The following is a 21,352-nucleotide window of genomic DNA, read 5'->3' on the forward strand; positions in this document are numbered from 1 at the left end:
ATCAGATTTGGATGAAGGAGTCGTTATTCAAAATTTTCTCCTAAATGGGGAAGAATTTAAGAACTGCTTTTGGCCTCTTCAAATGGTAAGTAGTAATTTTAGATTTTCATACCAACAGGACAAACTTAAAAGATTATACATATATAAGATATATATGTATGAAACAAACATATGCTTAAGTATAGGACCGCGTACCTAAGATTATAGAGAGATTGCCGGGCTTGAAGCTACTTTGCTTCCAAGCAGTAGATGTATAAAATAAGGATGGGAAAATGATCTTTTTTTTTTTTTTTTTTTTTTTTTTTGAGATGGAGTCTCACTCTGTTGCCCAGGCTGGAGTGCTGTGGCGCAATCTCAGCTCACTGCAACCTCCGTCTCCTGGGTTCAAGCGATTCTCCTGCCTCAGCCTCCCAAGTAGCTGGTAGCTTGAGCCAAGGAGTTTGAGACCAGCATGGGCAACATAGGGAGAACCTGTCTCTCCCAAAAAATCAACTGGTGTGGTAACATGCTCCCAGCTACTCAAGAGGTGGAGGTGGGAAGGATGGCTTGAGCCCAGGATGTGGAAGTTGCGGTGAGCTGAGACTGCGCCACTCTACTCCAACCTGGGCAACGGAGCCAGACCCTGTCTTAAAAAAAAAAAAGAAAAAGACATTATTGGGGATCCATAGGTTTGAATTAGCCAGGCAGATATTAGACACCTGAGGCCATCAGGAAAATCACTTGTGATTAGGCAGAATAAGAACAGGCACTGGAATTACCACTCCATAGGAATAAATTGTCCAGGAAATGAACCAAATTGTGTGTCTTAACATCAGTCTACTCCTTTGTTAGCTTACTTCATAAGCTATCAACATAAATGTAGGTCATTGGCTTTGTTTTGTCAATTCAACTTAAAAATTTTGAGGCCATTGTAAGAAATATATACTTGTAAGAAATAACATAAAGATTCCGCCTGGTTTTCCCGATGATAACATCTTGCAAAACAAGGGCAATATCCCAACCAGGCCAAGATATAATAGAAATGATAAGATCAAGATACAGAACATTTCTATCACAATGATCCCATATGTCCTTACAAGCCATACTCAGTTTCCTCTTGTGCTTGTATAGCTGCGCCCACCTTCGTAACCTCTGGTACCAGTGGTCTGTTCTCCATCTCTGTAATTTTGCCAAAATTATGATTGGATTATACTTTCTTTTGGGATTGGCTTTTCACTCAGCATAATCTGGGCATTGATCCAGGTTGTTGCATCAACAGTTCTGTTTTTAGTATTGAGTGGGATGTCCGTATAGAGGTACCATAGTAAACACCTGTAGAAGGACGTCAGCAATTTTTCCTGTTGTTAGGTACCTAAATAAAGTTGCTGCAAACATTTGTGTGCAGGTTTTTATGTGAACAGGAGTCTTCATTTCTCTTGGATAAATGCCCAGGAATTCCAAAGTTTGCAGAATAGCTGTATGATTTTACATTTCTACCAGTAATGTTTGAGTGATACAGTTTCTCTGCATCTTTCCAGCATTTGATGTTAGTCTTAGCCATTCCAGTAAGAGTGTTGTGAAACTTTATTGTGGTTATAACTTACATTGCTCTGATAGCTAATGATGTTAATAATCTTTCTTTTTTGCTGTTGAATTCTGAGAGTTTTTTTTTTTTTTGAAATGGAGTCTCATTGTGTCGCCCACCCAGGTTGGAGTGCAGTGGCCTGATCTTGGCTTACTGCAACCTCCGCCTCCCAGCTCCAAGTGATTCTCCTGCCCCAGCCTCTTGAATAGCTGGGATTACAGGTGCGTGCCACCATACCCAGCTAATTCTTGTATTTTTTTTTTTTTTTTTTTTGAGACGGAGTCTCGCTCTGTCGCCCAGGCTGGAGTGCGGTGGCTGGATCTATTTTTTTTAGTAGAGACGGGGTTTCACCATGTTAGCCAGGATGGTCTTGAACTCCTGATCTCTAGTGATCCGCCCTCCTCGGCCTCCCAAAGTGCTGGGATTACAGGTGTGAGCCACCGCGCCTGGCCAAGAGTTCTTTATATATTGTAGAAACTCAACCTTTGTCAGATACGTGGTTTGCAAATATTTTTGCCTAGTCTGTAGCTTGTGTTTTTATCCTAATGGCCTTTTGCAGAGCTCAAGTTTTTTATTTTGTTGAAATCCAGTTCATCAATTTTTCCTTCCATGGATCATGCTTTTGGTGTGAAGTCCAAGAGACCTTTGTCTAGCCTTAGATCCTGAAGAGGTTCTATATATTTTTTAAAGGTTTTGTGGAGTTTAACATTTTACATTTAGTATGTGATCCATTTTGAGTGTATAAATGTGAGGTTTAATTCCAAGTTTATTTTCTTGGCTATGGATATCAACTTGCTCTAGCACCTTGTTGAAAAGACTGTTCTTTCTCTATTGAAATACTTTTGCATCTTTGCCAGAATTCAATTGAGCGTATTAGTGTGGGTCTATTACTGGGCTCTCTATTGTGTTCTATTGATCTCTGTTGATGTTTTTGCCAGTACCACGCAGTCTTGATTACTGCAGCTGTATAGTAAGCTTTGAATTTGAGTCGAAGGATTCTCCCCCTTTTCTCTTTTTCAAAATTATTTTCACTATTCCAGTTCCTTTGCCTTTCCATATAAAATTTAGGATAATTCTATCCTTCTCTACACAAAAGAGTACAGTCATGTGTCACTTATTGACAGGAATACATTCTGAGAAATGCCTCATTAGGTGATTTAATTTTGTGTGAATATCATAGGGTGTACTTACACAAACCTGATGGTAGAGCCTGCTGCATACCTAGGCCATACGGTATAGTCATAATCTTGTGGGACCACCATTGTATATGTGATCTGTTGTTGACCAAAATGTCATTATGCAGCACATGGCTGTACAGATCTTTGATTTTTTTTTTTTTTTTTTTTTTTTTGAGACAGTTTTGTTCTTGCCACCCAGGCTGGAGTGCAATTTTGCGACCTCAGCTCACTGCAACTACTGCCTCCTGGATTCACGCGATTCTCCTGCCTCAGCCTCCCGAGTACCTGGGATTACAGGCGCACACCACCACACCTGGCTAAATTTTGTATTTATAGAAGAGACGGGGTTTCACCATGTTGGCCAGGCTAGTCTCGAACTCCTGACCTCAAGTGATCCACCCGCCTTGGCCTCCCAAAGTGCTGGGATTACAGGCGTTAGCTACTGCACCCGGCCAGATCTTTGATTGTTTTTATCAGTGTTGTGTAGTTTTCACATACAAATCTTGCACATGTTTGATTTATTTCTAAGTATTTGGGGCAGGGGAATTACAAATGATTTTTTTTTTTTTTTTTTTTTTTTTTTTTTTTTTTTTTTTTTTGAGATGGAGTCTTGCACTATCTCTTGGGCTGGAGTGCGGTGGCGCCATCTCTGCTCACTGCAACCTCTGCCTCCTTGGGTTCAAGCGATTCTCCTGCCTCAGCCTCCCAAGTAGCTGGGATTACAGGTGCCCACCACCATGCCTGGCTAATTTTTTTGTACTTTTAGTAGAGACAGGGTTTCACTATGTTGGCCAGGCTGGTCTCAAACTCCTGACCTCCTGATCTGCCCGCCTTGGCCTCCCAAAGTGCTGTGATTACAGGCATGAGCCACTGTACCTGGCCTACAAGTGATATTTTTAATTTTGGTGCTCACATTCATTGCTAATATATAGAAATACAATTGATTTTTGTGTGATCTTACATCCTGCTATCTTGCTGAATTCACTTATTCTAGGAGTTGTTTTGTTGGGGTTTTCTATGTAGACAATTATGTTATCTGCAAATACAGTGTTATTTCTATCTGTCTTTTCTCCCATTTTCTTGCCTTGTTAACTGACTAGAAGATGCAGCACTGTGTTGAATAAGAATAGTGAGACATCTTTGCCTTGTTATGATCTTTGGGGGAAAACATTCAGTCTTTCACTGTTTAAGTATAATGCCAGCTGTAGGGTTTTCGTAGTTACTCTTTGTCAAGTTGAAGAAAGCTCAACTCGATATCCCCTGTTTCATTCCTGATATTGGTAATTTGTGTGCTCTCTCTTTTCTTTGTCAGTCTTGCTAGAGCTTTGTCAGTTTTATTATCTTATCAAAGAACCAGTTCTGCCGGGCGCGGTGGCTCACGCCTGTAAGCCCAGCACTTTGGGAGGCCGAGGTGGGCAGATCACCTAAGGTCAGGCATTCGAGACCAACCTGGCAAACATGGTGAAACCCTGTCTCAACTAAAAATATAAAAATTAGCTGGGTGTGGTAGCAGGTGCCTGTAATCCCAGCTACTTGGGAGGCCGAGCCAGGAGAATCGCTTGAACCTGAGAGGCGGAGGTTGCAATGAGCTGAGATAGTGCCACTGCACTCCAGCCTGGGCAACAGAGTGAAACTCCATCTCAAAAACAAAACAATCAGTTCTTTGTTTCATTGACTCCATCTGTTTTCAATTTCATTTTCTGCTCTTGTCCTTATTTCCTTCCTTCTGCTTGCTTTGGGGTTTCTTTTGCTCTTATTTTTCTAGTTTCTTTTTGGTTTGTTTTACGATTTTTTAGAGACATGGTCTTACTATGTTGCTCAGGCTGGCCTTGAACTCCTGCGCTCAAGTCATCCTCCCACCATGGCCTCCTGAGTTGCTAGGACTATAGTTGTGAGCCACCACACGTGGCTTTTTTTCTAGGTTCTTGAGGCAGGAGCTTATATTATGTGAGTTTTTTCCTCCTTTCAAATGTGTACTCTTAGGGTTTTTAGCACTGCTTTTGCTACATGCCACTGTTTTTGTATGTAGGCATGTATCTATCTATTTAAAAGAGACAGGTTGTGCTATGGTTGCCCAGACTGGTCTCAAACTTCTGGCCTCAAACAATCTTCTGGCCCCAGCCTCCAAAGTATCAAACACAGTTTGGTTTTTTGTAATACTTTGAGACGTAATTCACACAACATAGTATTCACCCATCAAAAGCATACAATTCAATGTTTTTCAGTGTATTCACAGAGTACAACTATCACAAAAATCAATATTAAGACATTTTAATCACTCTAAGAAGAAATCTTGGACCCCTTAGCAGTCATTCCCCATTTCTCCCTCCCAACACCCCTAGGCTTATGCAACCACTGATCTATCTTCCGTATGTATAGGATTTGCCTAGTCTAGACATTTCATAGAAATGGAATTCCATTTGTGGTCTTTTGTGATTTCACTTCACATATTGTTTCAGGGTTCATCCATATTAGTTTTTTGTTGTTGTTTTAGATGGAGTTTCGCTCTTGTTGCCCAGGCTGGAGTGCATTGGTGTGATCTCAGCTCACTGCAACCCCCACCTCCTGGGTTCAAGCAATTCTCCTGCCTCAGCCTCCCGAATAGCTGGGGTGCCCGCCACCATGCCCAGCTAATTTTTGTAGTTTTAGTAGAGACGGGGTCTCGCCGTGTTAGCCAGGCTGGTCTGAAACTCCTGACCTCAGGTAATCCGCCTGCCTCGGCCTTCCAAAGTGCTGGGATTACAGGCGTAAGCTACTGCACCTGGCCAGGGTTCATTCATTTTGTAACATGTTATCAGTATTTCATTTCTTTTTATTGCCAAATAATATTTCATTGTATGGATATAACACAGTTTTTTTATTCTATAGCTGATGCATACTTGTTTCCTCTTGGCTAGTATGAATAATGTTGCTTTGAAAATTCATTTACAAGTTTTTGCATGAACATATGTTTTCATTTTTTGGGGGTACATATATATCTAGAAGTAAAACTGTCGCATCAGATGGTTACTCTTATGTTCAACCTTTTGAGGGACTGCCATACTGCTGTAAAGCAGTCGCACCCTTTATATTTGCACCATCAGTGTATGAGTGTTCCAATTTTGCCACCCCTTTGCTGACACTTGGTTTTTTGTTTTTATTATAGCCATTCCAGTGGGTGGGAATTAGTAGCTCATTGTGATTTTGATTTGCATTTCCTGATGGCTAATGATGGTGAGCCTCTTACCTCATTTGAAAAAATGTTTATTACTCCTGACCTCAGGTGATCCACCTGCCTCAGCCTCCCAAAGTGCTGGGATTATAGATGTGAGCCACCGCGCCCGGCCCTGGATTCACAATTCTAATCCATTGATTTATATGCCCATCCTTATAATAGTACAATACAGTCTTGATTACTATAGGTTTGTAGTAAGTTTTAAATAAGGAAGGGTGAGTCTTGCAACTTTATTCTTTTTGAAGATTATTTTGGCTGTCCCTTGAATTTTTATATGAATTTTAATATCAGTTTATCAATTTCTGCAGAGTCCAGCTTGGATTTGATAGGAATTGCATTGAATCTATAGATCAATTTGAGGAATATTATAACCTGAAAAATTTGAAATCCTCCAATTCACAAACAAAGGACATCTTTTTATTTATTTAGTTATTCTTTCATTTCTTTCCACAGTGTTTTTTTAGCTTTCGGTTTATAAATTTTGTACTTATTTTATTAAATTTATTTCTGAGGATTTCATTCTTTTTGATGCTGTTGTAAATTGAATTGTTAATTTCACTTTTGGTTTATTTGTTGCTACTAATGCTATATATTTTAATGTGTTATATTTTCATTTTATTCAGGATAATGCACTTTTCTTGGTGGGGGGAGTGGGCAAGGTCTTGGTCTGTCACCCAGGCTGGAGTGCAAAGGCGTGATCTTGGCTCAATGCAGCCTTGGCCTTCTAGACACAGGCAATCCTCCCACCTCATCCTCCTGAATGGCTGGGACTACAGGCACATACCCCCACGCTCAGCTAATTTTTTTGTATCTTGTAAAGACAGGGTTTCACCATGTTGGCCAGCCTGGTCTTGAATTCCTGGACTCAAGTGATCCTCTCACCTTGGCCTCCCAAAGTACTGGGATTACAGGCATGAGCCACCATGCCTAGCCTTTTTTTAATTTCTAGAGACACACGGATTTTTCTCTTTGACCCACAGATTATTTTAAAATGTGGTTTAGTTTCCAAGTGTTTGGAGATTTTCTTGTTATCTTTCTGTTACTGATTTCTAATTTGATTCCATTGTTGTTGGAGAACACATTCTGTATGATTTCCATTCTTTTAAATTAGTTGAGATTTGTTTTATGGCCCAGGATATTATCTCTCCTGATAGATGTTCTGTGGACACTTGAATATGTATCTTGCAGTTGTTGGGTGCAGCATTCTATAAATGTCTATTAGATCCTGTTAGTTGATGTTATTGGGGTTTTCTATATCCTTCCTGACTTCCTGTCTACTGCTTTTATCATCATTTAGAAGGACTGAAGCCTCCAACTATAACTCTGGATTTGTCCATTTCTTATTTCAATTCCTTCAGTTTTTGTTTCACATCTTTTGCAGCTCTATTGTTAGGTACATACACATTCAGGATTTCTGTTTTCTTGTGAATTGACTCTTAAATCTTTATACTATGTCACTGTCTCTGGTAATTTTCTTTGCTCTGAAGTCTATCTGATATTAATGTAGCTACTTCTGATTTATTTTGTTTCCATGATGTATTTTTTCTATCTTTTATTGCAACTTGCCTGTATCCTTATATTTGAAGTGAATTTTTTGTACGCAGCATATAATTGTGTCATATTTCTTAATCCATTCTGATAATCTGTCTTTTAATTGATGTATTTACACCATTTACATTTAATGTCATTAATGATATTTTAAGACTTAAGTCGGCCATTTTTTTTGTTTTGCTTTCTGTTTGTGCTGTTTTTGTTTTCTTTTTCCTACTTCCTACTTTCCTGTGAGTTATATAAACATTATTTAAAATGCTGCTTTTCTTTATTTACATAGTTTTTTTGTTTGTTTCTTTGTTTTTGAGATGGGAGTCTTGCTCTATTGCCCAGGCTGGAGTGCAATGACATGATCTTGGCTCATGGCAACCTCTGCCTCCTAGGTTCAAGTAATTCTCCTGCCTCAGCCTCCTGGGTACCTTGGATTATAGGGGTGAGCCACCATGCCTGGCTAATTTTTGTATTTCAGACCTTACTTTAAACGATAGCTGTACCACTGACAAAGATTGTAGATAATACAATTCTCTGAGGTTTAGTTTCTTCAAGTATAAGGTCGGGGGGAGAGTGCGGGAATCATAGTGGATGATCCTAATTAAGGTTTGAGGCTTCCGCCTGCATAGGGAAGAATGAGCCCCTAAAGCCATTCCCTGCAGGTGAAGACAAGTCTCCTTATTAATTGTTCAGGAAAGTCTTCAATTAAATTGAAGGTCTGGCATACTGCAATTCCTGCAAGTTCTTAGTCATTATCAGCTTTAGCTGGTTAGAATCAGCTTTAGCTGGTTATAATCAGCTATGATAAACACGTGCTTCAATTTTGCTATCTGGAAGGTAGGTGCTGCTGCAAGTGGAAAGTCTGTCTTTAAGAATATGCGCTGTAGCTGGGCGTGGTGGCGCACGCCTGTAATCCCAACACTTTGGGAGACCCGGGCAGGCGGATTGCTTGAGGTCGGGAGTTCAGGACCAGCCTGGCCAACATGGTGAACCACCGTCTCTACTAAAAATACAAAAAATAGCCTGGTGTGGTGCTGCGCATCTGTAATCTCAGCTGCTCAGGAGGCTGAGTGGGAGAATCACTTAAACCTGGGAGGCGGAGGTTGCAGTGAGCCGAGATCCTGCCACTGCACTCCAGCCTGGGCAACTGTTAGGAATGCTTGTTCCCCGGCACCGCAAAGAAATAGCACTCAGACATAAATTTAAATCTCTCAGCAAGACCATTTTTACTTTCTGCAGAAAAGGTGCCTCTCGCAGATGGAACGATGGTGAAAGCACACTTGGACAAAAGAAAAGCAGACCTATTTATGCCTCACACATTTGGGTCGGCATTACTCTGTGTCTTGCATCCTTTGGCTGGTGCTGGACCTCACAGTCTTAAACTGATACCCGATTTGCTAACATCCTGAAACTTTCCTAAATAGATAAGTGAAGGGAGGATAAAGAAGGAGAGGAAGTTGCTTATGAAAGATTTAAGGAAGCAATAACATTTCCAAATAAGGAGGGGCATAAGCTATGAGCTGAGACTTGCTTGGGCCTCTCCAGACATGCCTGAGTAAGCCAAAGCAACTAACTGGGCTAAAGTGTAAGAACTGACAGTTGATAGGAGGCTTTAGAGTAAGAAGTGATTATTCTTAGTGTCTATTATTTTATTTTTAAACCAAGACGAGCTTTGAAGAGGAAATTTCTACTTTCTACAGCAACAGAGTGAGACTCCGTCTCAAAAAAAAAAAAAAAAAAAAAAAAGAATATGCGCTGCAAAAGCCGGCACGGTGGCTCAGCCTCTAATCCCAGCACTTTGGGAGGCCAAGGGGGGCGGGGGGCGGATCATGAGGTCAGGAGTTCGAGACCAGCAGGGCCAACATGGTGAAACCCCATCTCTACTAAAAATACAAAAAATAGCCAGGCGTGGTGGTGTAGGCCTGTAATCCCAGCTACTCAGGAGGCTGAGGCAGGATAATCAGTTGAACCTAGGAGGCAGAGGTTGCAGTGAGCCGAGGTCGCACACTGGACTCCAGCCTGGGCAAGAGCGAGACTCCGTATCAAAGAAAAAAAAAAAGACCGCGCTGGAATCTGCTTTATTCCGAGACGATTATATTGATCAGATTTGTCTATGTTGATACTTGTAGGGGATGAAGGAGAGAGAGAAGTCAACGATGACAGCAAACTTTAGTGTAGAGCAACTGACAATGGTGGTGCAGGAAACACAGGGAACAGGAGCGGCTCGGAAGTGGAAATGGTGATAACATCATGCTGTGGGCATTCGGGATCCACAGAGCTGGGTAAAAATCAGGTTTAACTCACTCCCTATCCCCCCTTATGATGCTTCTCAAGTAGCCTCACTCCCTAAAACAAACAGATATTTGGCATTGAGCCACATTATTCTGCAGCCGCCATATTTTCTTGCAGGTAGAAGGCAGGCCCTTCCTGGTGTAAACAAACAAGATCGGGCTTGAGTGACACTCCTCCCTGATGACCGGCATCTGGTTTATACCCTGTAACTTGTCCCTCTGTTAATGGGGTCCTTCAAAATCCAGCCTCAGATGCCCTCCTCCCGCAGCGGTGGCCTCCACCTCTGGCCTGGCCGAGCTCACGTGGTCCAGCTCGTGCAACTCCGGGTTGCCGGCTTTTGGCCACTCAGGGTTGGACCTGGGACTGGTGCTGGTCGGCCCCGCAGGCGCTGTGGACTGGGGAAGCACAGAGATTCCCCGCCCCGTTCCCTGGACTGGGGCGCTCGCCGCGATGCCCCGCCCCACTCCTCACGCCCTGAATGCAGGGCGCTAGCTGCTACTCGGTGGCTCAAGCACCGTCCCCGTTCTCTGCCCGCCCCTCTCCCGGGACACTGCGCACGCAGCACAGAGCCGCGCCCCTCGCCTCACCCCGCCACCGGGACGTAGAGCGTCCGCCGCCGCGTTTCCGGCGACATCTCGCTGTTGTCACCGCGGCTTGCGCGCCCTTGTAGACAGCCCGGGCCTTCGTGAGACCGGTGCGAGTATTTGGGATTATTCTTATTATTTCTGCCACTTTTAACTTTTAGGGATTATTTAGGAGTTTCACGGCCGTCTGCTTTTCGTCCCCCCGATTCAGCCGGGTCTTTAGGCCGTGTGGTCGGTGCTTTTCTCGTTGGGTATTTTCTGCTTTTCTTTTTTTTTTTTTTTTTTTGTTTTTTGTTTTTTGAGACGGAGTCTCGCTCTGTCGCCCAGGCTGGAGTGCAGTGGCGCGATCTCGGCTCACTGCAAGCTCCGCCTCCTGGGTTTACGCCATTCTCCTGCCTCAGCCTCCTGAGTAGCTGGGACTACAGGCGCCTTTTCTGCTTTTCTTAAAAGAAGTTGTGCACGCGCGGAGTCCCTGACCTCCTGAGCAAAGGCTTACCCATGTAGCGTAGTGTTGCCTGGTTTCTTGGTGGTTTTGTTGCTCCATCTCTTTAAAAGCCTCGCTAACTCAGTGCCGCCTCGAGTTAAGAACTGTGGGCAAGATCCCAAGCCCCCTGCCCTTCTCTGTTTTATGGAAACTTAATTTTTGTTTTTTTTTGGTCCTTGAGGGAGGCTCTCACTCTGTCGCCCAGGCTTGAGTGCAGTAGCCTGAATATGTGTCATTGCAGCCTCTGCCTCCTGGGCTCAAGCCATCCTCCCACCTCAGCCTCCCAAGAAGCTGGGATTACAGGCACATGCCACCATGCCCGATTGCTTTTTAAATATTTTTTAGTAGACAATGGGTTTCACCATGTTGGCCAGGCTGGTCTTGAACTCCTAACCCTAGGTGATCCGCCTGCCTCGGCCTCGCAAAGTACTGGGATTACAGGCGTGAGCCACTGCACATGGCCTAATTCTTTAAACAGAATACACGGGGTGTGCATTGCTTTCATCTTGTTAGGCTCGCTGCATGCTGGATACTCTCTGTAAGAAAATAGGAGCTGTTTTTCCGAGGATGCAATGTCACATGTGAATATGACCAGTGTTTCCATACATTTTATCCTCCCCTTCTGCCCTCCTAACAAGAACTGTGAGTTGGACACAGAAGTTTCTAAAAAAGTTGAGTATTGAAATTGGCTGTTGCAGCAGGGATGAAAAGCAGCAGTCCTACCTTCCCTCAAAAGAGACATTAAGGTAGTTGGGTTAAGGGCACAGGAGTACTTGCTTTTCAACTTTGTGGTAATGTGGGTAGCTAATGAAATGACTAATGCATCACCTGATTATAGAGCTGTCAGTGGATCTTGCTGAGTTTCCTGTGGGCCTATGTGATTAGAACTAAGGTTTTTGTGACAATGGTTGGCATCTGTTCAGCGTTTATTATGTGCTAAGCACCTTTACATGTGAAATCTATTGAATAGTCACAACAGCCCCAGGAAATTGGTACCAGTGTTATCCTCATGGTACGTGAAGGATACTGAGATTTAGGGTGCGTAGCTTGCGGGTTGGACACACTTCTTTTGGACTGCGGGAGAGCTGTGCTTTTAACCACCTCTGATCCAGCTTGTTTTCCGCAGGTGCAGGCCTGGGGTAGTCTCCTGTCTGGACAGAGAAGAGAAGAATGCCGGACACCGGCTCAGTGTGAGTGGACAGGAAATGGGTATGGAGTAGCCAGGAGCTTCTGGAATCCAGAGTTCCTTTCCTCAGCTGAAAAGAACCCTAAGAGTAGACTGCCTGGGATTGCGTGGGGGATGGGAGGATCACTGGACCTGTGGGCCAGAGACTTGGGTTTGAGTCCCAGCTCTGGCTTTGCTAAGTTGTGTGACTCTCAGAAAGTCATTCAACCTCTGTGGGCCTTATTTTCAGTGATAGAACCTGTGGGGAATGATTACCTTTTAGTCTCATCCTATGACAATATGGTTTGTTTTTAAAGCCAGGTTAACACTGACTTCTCTCTCGTGTTTTCAGAGTGCCTTTGCATTGGTTTGGCTTTGGCTATGCAGCACTGGTTGCTTCTGGTGGGATTATTGGCTATGTAAAAGCAGGTATGGTTTTGTTGTTACTTAGCCTCTTAACATTTTCACGTTGTTCCAGTGAAATGTGAGTGCCCGGGTACCCCTGAGAAGCAAGCTCATTTGAGTCAGGTTTGCTGTAGGTCCCCAAGCTGGAGTGCAGGCTTCCTTGTCAGTGTTGCAGCTCCTGCACTTGCCTTCTGGTTATCTGGTGAAGCTGAGCCAGGCCTCTTGTGGAATTACTTGTTTTTGCCTCTTTATCTAAAGATAGGCAGGGGTGGTTGTAGTTTGTTATTATCATTGACTACCGTGCATCAGCCACAACCCCCAAGTGCTATCTCCAGGCTCAGGTAGGAGGAAACCTCTGGTCTACACAGACTGGTATTTTGAAGTCTCCTCATTAGGCCAGGCAGGGGTGTGTCAGTGGCTGTGCTTGTTTCTGCCCCCTAGTCCTTGCCTGCATTCCCACCCCAACCCCCACACCAGAATTCTTATTGTCCAGGTCTTTGTATTTTTATTTAATTGACTGGCCCTATTTCCCTCTCCTTTTGTGATTTGCTGGAGGTCCTGCCTGTACACAGTTCCAGCCCTTCATGGTTGATCAGGCCTGTTTAGAAAGAAGGCCTAGCCACTAGCCATAGTTCCATCTAAGGAGGGAAGATGGCCTTCTTTCCTTTCCTTAGATGGAAGTGCCCTGCCTATTAGAGGAGAGAAAAATGGGGTGGGAAGACCCTGACTTCTCTGAGAAGATAGCACACTCCCCGAAACATCTTCCTGCTTGAGTCCACCTTGGCTATGAGCTGTGTTGAGAGTTCTCTGTGCTGTCCTCCTTTGTAGGGATGGGGGTCTGGTGGATTCTGTTAGTGAAATAAGTGCCTCATGTTAAAAATGCGAGCTGTGTTTGCTTCCCTTTAGGCAGCGTGCCGTCCCTTGCTGCGGGGCTGCTCTTCGGCAGCCTAGCCGGCTTGGGTGCTTACCAGCTGTCTCAGGATCCAAGGAACGTTTGGGTTTTCCTAGGTATGTCTGCTTCAGCGTCTCCTTAGGGCAGCTGTGTTTCCAGAATACTCTTTTCCAAACGACCCTGGTTTGGTGGGATGGGGTGAGGTCTTCACACTTACCCTATGACAGTTTCACTTCTTCTACCAAGTCCTCAGAAAGTTTTAAAATGAGGGTGCAGAGGCAGGATTTGTACTGGGTTCTGTTTATCTTTTATGTACAGAACATGGAAGGATTTCCATACCTCGTGAATGTATTTACCCAGTAGCATTAAACTTCTATAAGGGAAATCTGTCAGCCGTTGAGGTTGCCCATGGAAGACCACTGGCCTCAGCATCCCTAAAACATCACACATCTGGGTTAGGTTTGCATCCGAGTTGCAATTTCTCCATTTGAAAATCACCTCTTTAGCAGTTAGCTAAATGTGACTGCTCACACCAGTAATCCCAGCACTTTGGAAGGCCGAGGTGAGCGGATCACAAGGTGAGGAGTTCAAGACCAGCCTGCCCAACATGGTGAAACTCCGTCTCTACTAAAAATACAAAAATTAGCTGGATATGGTGGCAGGCGCCTGTAGTCCCAGCTACTTGGGAGGCTGAGGTAGGAGAATCGCTTGAACCCGGGAGGCAGAGATTGCAGTGAGCTGAGATCACGCCACTGCACTCCAGCCTGGGAGACAGAGCAAGACTCCGTGTCAAAAAACAAAAAACATGGGCATAGAAGCAGAACTGGAAATGTACCCTGTGAGCGGCATGGACAGTGAGTGGGGTGGGGGACCGAGGAGTCCTTCTTATCAGGGTGGCTTTCAGCACATTTCTGTGGGGCTCCACCCATGTGTCAGACACTGCTGGGAGTGTGGGTTCCTCACTGTCTCCACAAACCCCGTGTGAGAGTGAGTGCCATGTGGGAGGGAGAAGCCGTGTGATCTGTACACGTCAGCCGGGGTTGGGAAGGGAGGTCAGTGATGGCTAATGGGGTGTGCTGGGGAAGGAGGTGCGTCCAGGTCGCAGCTCTGCCTAACAGCTCCCTCCCTCATGCTCCAAAATGAGTTTCAGCCTGCATTTTTCCTTTCTGTGATTGTGCTCCACTCAGCAAATGACCTCATGCCTACTTCAGGGAAAAAAACAGCAGCCATCAGGTGGGGACTCCCCGGAGCCTTTAATCTGCAAGCCTCACCTCGTCCTGTTTTCCCTCCTCTCCAACACCAGTGTCCTCCTCTGTGCTCTGAGTGTCTTCTCCCTGACCTTCTCCAGACCTTTACACTGGCAAGGATCCTGTCTTGTATTTGTATTCCTCCTTTTAGGTGGATCCCCCCATTGATATTCAGATGTACTTGTCTCCTTCCCCTTCATAAACTTCCCTTTTTTTGAGACAGAGTCTCACTGTATTGCCCAGGCCAGAGTGTAGTGGCGCGGTCTTGGCTCACTGCAACCTCCACCTACTGGGTTCAAGCAATTCTCCTGTCTCAGCGTTCCGGGTAGCTGGGATTCAGGTGTCCGCTAACATGCCCGGCTGATTTTTCTATTTTTAGTAGAGACAGGAGTTTCACCATGTTGTCCAGGCTGGTCTGTAACTCCTGACCTCAGATTTGGGAGGCCAAGGAGGGTAGATTGCCTGAGCTCAGGAGTTCGAGACCACCATGGGCAACACGGTGAAACTGGGTCTTTAATAAAATAAAATAAAGTTAGCCAGATGCGGTGGCGGTCGCCTGTGGTCTGAGCTACTCAGGAGGCTGAGACTTGAGAATTGCTTGATCCCGGCAGTTGTAGGTTGCAGTGAGCCAAGATCACACCACTGCACTCTAGCCTGGGCGACAGAGCGAGAATCGGTCTCAAAAACAAACAAAAAATGCGACTCTGTTCATGTGTCCTTTTGCTTAGTAGCCTTTAACAGCTTCTCATTGCTCTTAGGATGAAAACCCAATCCCCAGTATGACCTTCAAGGCTCCATGTGGTCTGGCCCCTCTTACTTGACTTCTGTGCCACACTGGCCTTTTAAGGTGAATGTGCCATGCTCCCTGTCACCACCGGGCCTCTGCATATACTGTCCCCTCTGCCTGGAATGGGCCTTCCCATCCTTCAGCTCATTAATTCCTGCTGTAATTTCAGATCTCAGCCAATCTTCACTTTTTTGGCTAAGCCTTTTTATTTGTGTGAGTCTTTAAAGTCTGTCCCATCAGACCTGAAGCACTGTAAAAGGGCAGAGACAGTTACAATTACCTTTGTATTCTCCAGCACCTAGCACAGCGCTTGACATGTAGTAGGTGCTTTGACAGTTACCCAGTGGGAATTGCATGCAGGGTAGAGGAAATAGTGTCTGCAGGGTGTGAGAAACAGCAGCATTTTGGAGAAAACTAACACGTTGATGGCTAAAGTGTGGGTTTTGCAGAAGACAAGTGGTAAGAGATGAGGCTGGAAGGGCAGGCAGGGCCCAGGCTGTGAAGGGCCCTATTTGGCCAGTATTGATACTTGGACCCATAGGATGTGGGCAGCCAGTAGTCTCCACCCACTTGGAGAAGGAGGAATAAGCATAGGATGAGGTGTGAGCCTTGAGAGATGGGTGGGGCTTGGCCCACTTCTGATTCCCCTGTGTAGAAGATGTAATGAGTTTTAACCCTTCTTTATATTTTTTTCATCAGCTACATCTGGTACCTTGGCTGGCATTATGGGAATGAGATTCTACAACTCTGGAAAATTCATGCCTGCAGGTTTAATTGCAGGTGCCAGGTACTTTCATTTGTTACTCTTCTTTACCATGTAGAGTTCAGTTTATTCCCCAGGATACTTGATGCATTCAAAACCTTACTTGTTTCAGGATATCTGATGCTATGCATCAGCTGACATTTGATTTATACACTAATAGGAGATGCTTCAGAAACAATAGCTGGTTTAATGTCAGAATGGCATGAGTATATCCATTCACTGTGGAGATGGGTTTGTTCTCATGTTTGCTTTCTGGTCCATCCCAGCTCCTCCCTATATGGTGGCAGAAGTTTTCCTGCAAAGCCATGACTGCAGCCTTTTGTGTGACTTGCATGGAAGATGCGGGGGTCCCATATTTCTTAGATGTGTAGATGTCTTTTACAGAAAATTTTGCTAAAAGGGAATTTTGATTGAATCCTCTTTTCTAATTTTTTTTTTTTTTGAGACAGAGTATTGCTCTGTCACCCAGGATGGAGTGCAGTGGTGTGATCTCTGCTCACTGCAATCACTGTCCACCTCCCGGGTTCAGGTGATTCTCATGCCTCAGCCTCTGGAGTAGCTGGGATTACAGGCGTGCACCACCACACCTGGCTCATTTTCGTTGTTTTGGTAGAGACGGTGTTTTACCACGTTAGCCAGGCTGGTCTCGAACTCCTGATTTCATGATCCGCCCACCTCGGCCTCCCAAAATGCTGAGATTATAGGCGTGACCCACTGCTCCCGGCCCTGTTTTCTAATTTTGATTATAAAACCTAAACCAAATTGTGGCTTTTAAAAAATTTAGTTGTGGCCAGGCATAGTGGCTCACACCTGTAATCCCAGCACTTTGGGAGGCCGAGGCTGGCGGATCACCTGAGGTCAGGGGTTCAAGACCATCCTGGCCAACATGGTGAAATCCCATCTCTACGAAAACTACAAAAATTAGCCGGGTGTGGTAGTGGGCACTTGTAATCACAGCTACTCGGGAGGCTGAAGCAGGGAGAATTGCTTGAACCTGGGAAGTGGAGATTACAGTGAGCTGAGATCATGCCACTGCACTCAAGCCTGGGGGACAGAGCAAGAGTCCATCTCAAAAAAAAAAAAAAAAATTTAGTTGTAGGCCAGGTTTGGTGGCTCGCGCCTATAATCCCAGCACTTTGGGAGGCCAAAGCGGCCAGATCACTTGAGGTCAGGAGTTCAAGACCAGTCTGCCCACATGGTGAAACCCCATCTCTATGAAAAAATACAAAAATGAGCCAGGCATGATGGTGCACGCCTGTAATCCCAGCTACTTGGGACACTGAGTCAGGAAAATTGCTTGAACCTGGGAGGCACAGGTTGCAGTGAGCCGAAATTGTGCCGCTGAACTCCAGCCTGGGCAACAGAGGTGAGTGAGACTCCGTATCAAAAGAAAAAAAAAAATTTTAACCTTCTTTAAAACAAAAAATTTAGTTGTTAAGTATTATAAAGACATCCTAAAGGCAGGAGAATTTTTTAAAATCTGATTTGGAGAAAGATTGCATACTCCGCTCTGATCATAGTTGTGACGCTACCAGTATAATGTTATACCTGAAGCAAAAGAGTCAGTGTGGAGCAAGGTCTAGAGCAGTAAACTGAGAGGCTGGAGATTCTACCATTATCAGATCCCTGAGGGTGGGGCGGCCTTGCTCTCTCTTGCCTCCATTTCTTCATCTCTTCAAATTATTGGCAGTTGGATTAGGATCCAGCTCATGTGTGCTATTTTAAGACCTCAGTGTGAGACTGTCCCTTGGCTTGCTTTTTCTCTGGTTCCTCCAGGGATGGAAATTTTACCTCTGGCCACTCTTGCCTTAGTACCTCCTCCCCCACGCAGTTATGAGGAACCTGCAGAGTTTAGTTCCTTAAAAACATAGTTGCCTGTTCTGTCCTTTACCTGACATTTTCTATCTTGTTTCTTTTAAACAGTTTGCTGATGGCTGCCAAAGTTGGAGTTAGTATGTTCAACAGACCCCATTAGCAGAAGTCATGTTCCAGCTTGCACTGATGAAGAATTAAAAATCTGCATCTTCCACTATTTTCAATGTGTTAACCGAAATAAGTGCAGCATTTTTGCATCTGACATTTTACCTAAAAAAAAAGACATCAAACTTGGCGGAGGGGTGGAAAATCAGTTGTCACCATTATAACCCTACAGAGGTTATAATGAGGATGTAACTTGAGCTCATTGAGACCCTCATAGAGATTGATTCTTGTATATTGATGTTCTCTTCTTTCTGTATCTATAGGTAAATCTCAAGGGTAAAATGTTAGGTGTCAACTTTGAGGGCCCTGAAACCCCATTCCGTGCTCTGAGGAACAGTGTGAAAAAATCTCTTATGAGATTTAGAATATCTGTTCTTTTGCTCATCTTAGATTACAGACTGACTTTGAAATTATGTTAAGTGAAATATCAATGAAAATAAAGTTTACTATAAATAATATTTCCTATGTGGTCTTCATTGCCAGAGCTGGTCTAGTTCATAGAATGAGATGTTGCTAGCAGCAAGATATAGAAACTTGAAAGTATTTTGTTAATATTTAGAAATTACCTATTTTGAATAACTTAAGGACCAAGGAAAGTTATTTGATTATACATTGCATTGAAGCTTGTTTCAAAAATGACCTCTCAGGATTTTTTGTTTTTCAAGAGACAAGGTCTTTTGCTGTCACCTAGGTTGGAGAGCAGTGGTGCAATCATATGTCACTGTAGCCTCAAACTCTTGGGTTCAATCATCCCACCTCAGCCTCCTGAATAGCTGGTACTACTGGTGCATACCACCACACCTGGCTAATGTATTTTATTTTTTTTGTAGAGATGGGGTCTTGCTCTGTTGCCCAGGCTGGTCTCAAACTCCTGGTCTCAAGGGATCCTCTCGCCTTGGCCTCCCAAAATGTACTGGAGTAATAAGCATGACCTACTATACCTGGCCACTGAGGTTTTCTTCTTCTTTTTTTTTTTTTTTGAGACGGAGTTTTGCTCTTGTTGCCCAGGCTGGAGTGCAGTGCCACAATCTTGGCTCACCGCAACCTCTGCCTCCCAGGTTCAAGCAATTCTCCTGCCTCAGATTCCTGAGTACCTGGAATCACAGGCATGCGCCACCATGCCTGGCTAATTGTGTTTTTAGTAGAGACAGGGTTTCTCCATGTTGGTCGACCTGGTCTCAAACTCTCGACCTCAAGTGATCCGCCTGCCTTGGCCTCCCAAAGTGCTGGGATTACAGTTGAGCCACCATGCCTGGCGGCCACTGAGGATTTCTAAGGTTAGGACTGTGGGCTGGGCCCGGTGGCTAACGCCTGTAATCCCAACACTTTGGGAAGCCGAGGCAGGCAGGTCACAAGGTCAGGAGTTCGAGACCAGCATGGCAAAAATGCTGAAACCCTATCTCTACTAAAAATACAAAAATTAGCCAGGTATGGTGGCGGGCGCCTATAGTGCCAGCTACTCTAGAGGCTGAGGCAGGAGAATCACTTGAACCCAGGAGGCGGAGGTTGCGGTGAGCCAAGACCGTGCCACTGCACTCCAGCCTGGGCGACAACAAGACTCCATCTCAAAAAAAGAAAAAGGACTGTAGCAAAATTAAAAGGTGATTTTGTTGTTGTTGTTGTTAATTAGTTCATACATAAATGTGAAACTAGAATACCCATCTAGAGCTTGAATCATCTAGTTTGGTGTCTACGTTGGACACATTTACTGGATACTGGTACTGTTTCAACGTGAAGAATTAATTCAATCTGGTGCCCCTTGCTTTAGTTTTCATTCCCTCTTTAAAAAGGAAAACATACTTAACTACTGTTCTCTACCCTGTTACTGCTTTAGAGTATAATTCAGGCACTTTATGTATTTGCCTAAGCCCCTTGAAAGTGGTCCTAGTTTTCTATCTATTTTTATAGGACTCTGGACAATTAAGGGCACTTGTGTTGCAGTGGTAGAGGCATCAGAAGGCCATAGACCATCCAAACCTACCAGCCTCCCAGGCTTCCATAGCTAAGAGTTTGCATCACGGTGTTGGCCCTGTTTTCATCTATCATGAAGTTTTTCCAAAGGGCACACAGTTTTGCCACCTTCAGTCCTAGAGGAGCACCTGAATCCTGAATGACAAGGTTCCCTGAAGGTAGGAATTAGTTTAGGTGCTAAGTAGATCCCTGTGTGACTATTTGGTCCTCAGCAATCAACCTGGAAAATTCTAAGGCTGCCCGCAGATGAGAGGCAGGAGGTCTTCATAGCCCTTGCCAAGTCCCCTCGTCCCTGCTTCTCTGCAAAGGTCCCGGAGTATTTACTGCTAAGGGTTGCGCTGGGTCCTAGCAGTGCAAAGAACAAGCCATGGTGCTTGCCCTTTTGGAGTCTAGTGGAGGCGGCGGACGTCTAAACAAAGGCAGTAGAGAAATAAGTGTATAATGGAGGTAGATCCCTATTACTGTGGGGGCACAAGGAGGGGAGTGGGCATTTCTGTTTAGGGAGTCAAGGGAGGCTTCACAAAGGAACCAATAGTTAAACTGAGTCTTGTCAGTTGATTCACAAGTCAGTTGATGTGAACTTTTGTGAGTTGTCTGTGAGGATTTCATAGACAAGGACAGGGGCAAATGTGTCATGTAGATGGAGCAATACATACATGCCTCAAAGGCATGAAACTATGTACTACAACTGGGTTCAACACTTTCCTCACAGATCTAATTCTTTTTAATGACTTTTAAGTTGTATGGATGTTTACTATTTACCATTCCCCTACTCATAGAAATATGTCTTATTTAATGCCTTTGATAGCTGGGTGCAGTGGCTCTTTGGGAGGCTGAGGTGGGTAGATCATGAGGTCAAGAGATCGAGACCATCCTGGCCTATATGGTGAAACCCCGTCTCTACCAAAAATGCAAAAATTAGCTGGGCGTGGTGGCGGGCACCTGTAGTCCCAGCTACTCGGGAAGCTGAGGCAGGAGAATCACTTGAACCCAGGAGGCTGAGGTTGCAGTGAGCCGAGATCACCCCACTGCACTCCAGCCTGGGCGACAGAGTGAGACTCTGTCTCAAAAAAAAAAACAAAAACAAAAAACAAAAAAAAACGGCCGGGTGCGGTGGCTCACGCCTGTAATCCCAGCACTTTGGGCGGCTAAGGAGGGCAGATCACAAGGTCAGGAGATCAAGATCATCCTGGCTAATATGGTGAAGCCCCATCTCTACTAAAAATAAAAAAATTAGCTGGGTGTGATGGCGGGCACCTGTAGTCCCAGCTACTCGGGAGGCTG

At 44.6% G+C, this 21,352-nt stretch overlaps 1 protein-coding gene across 1 annotated transcript; it reads left to right on the plus strand.

The window, feature by feature from the left end:
* Window positions 1–10,171: 10,171 nt before the first annotated feature.
* Window positions 10,172–18,555, plus strand: TMEM14C (transmembrane protein 14C). The gene is made up of 6 exons (XM_050789609.1): window positions 10,172–10,484; window positions 11,985–12,048; window positions 12,376–12,452; window positions 13,335–13,436; window positions 16,054–16,141; window positions 18,041–18,555. The coding sequence occupies exons 2-6, from the start codon at window positions 12,029–12,031 to the stop codon at window positions 18,090–18,092; spliced, it is 339 nt and encodes a 112-aa protein (XP_050645566.1). The 5' UTR covers window positions 10,172–10,484; window positions 11,985–12,028; the 3' UTR covers window positions 18,093–18,555.
* Window positions 18,556–21,352: the final 2,797 nt, after the last annotated feature.

The sequence above is a fragment of the Macaca thibetana genome, chromosome 4, assembly GCF_024542745.1.
Source record: "Macaca thibetana thibetana isolate TM-01 chromosome 4, ASM2454274v1, whole genome shotgun sequence".
Lineage (NCBI taxonomy): Eukaryota > Metazoa > Chordata > Mammalia > Primates > Cercopithecidae > Macaca > Macaca thibetana.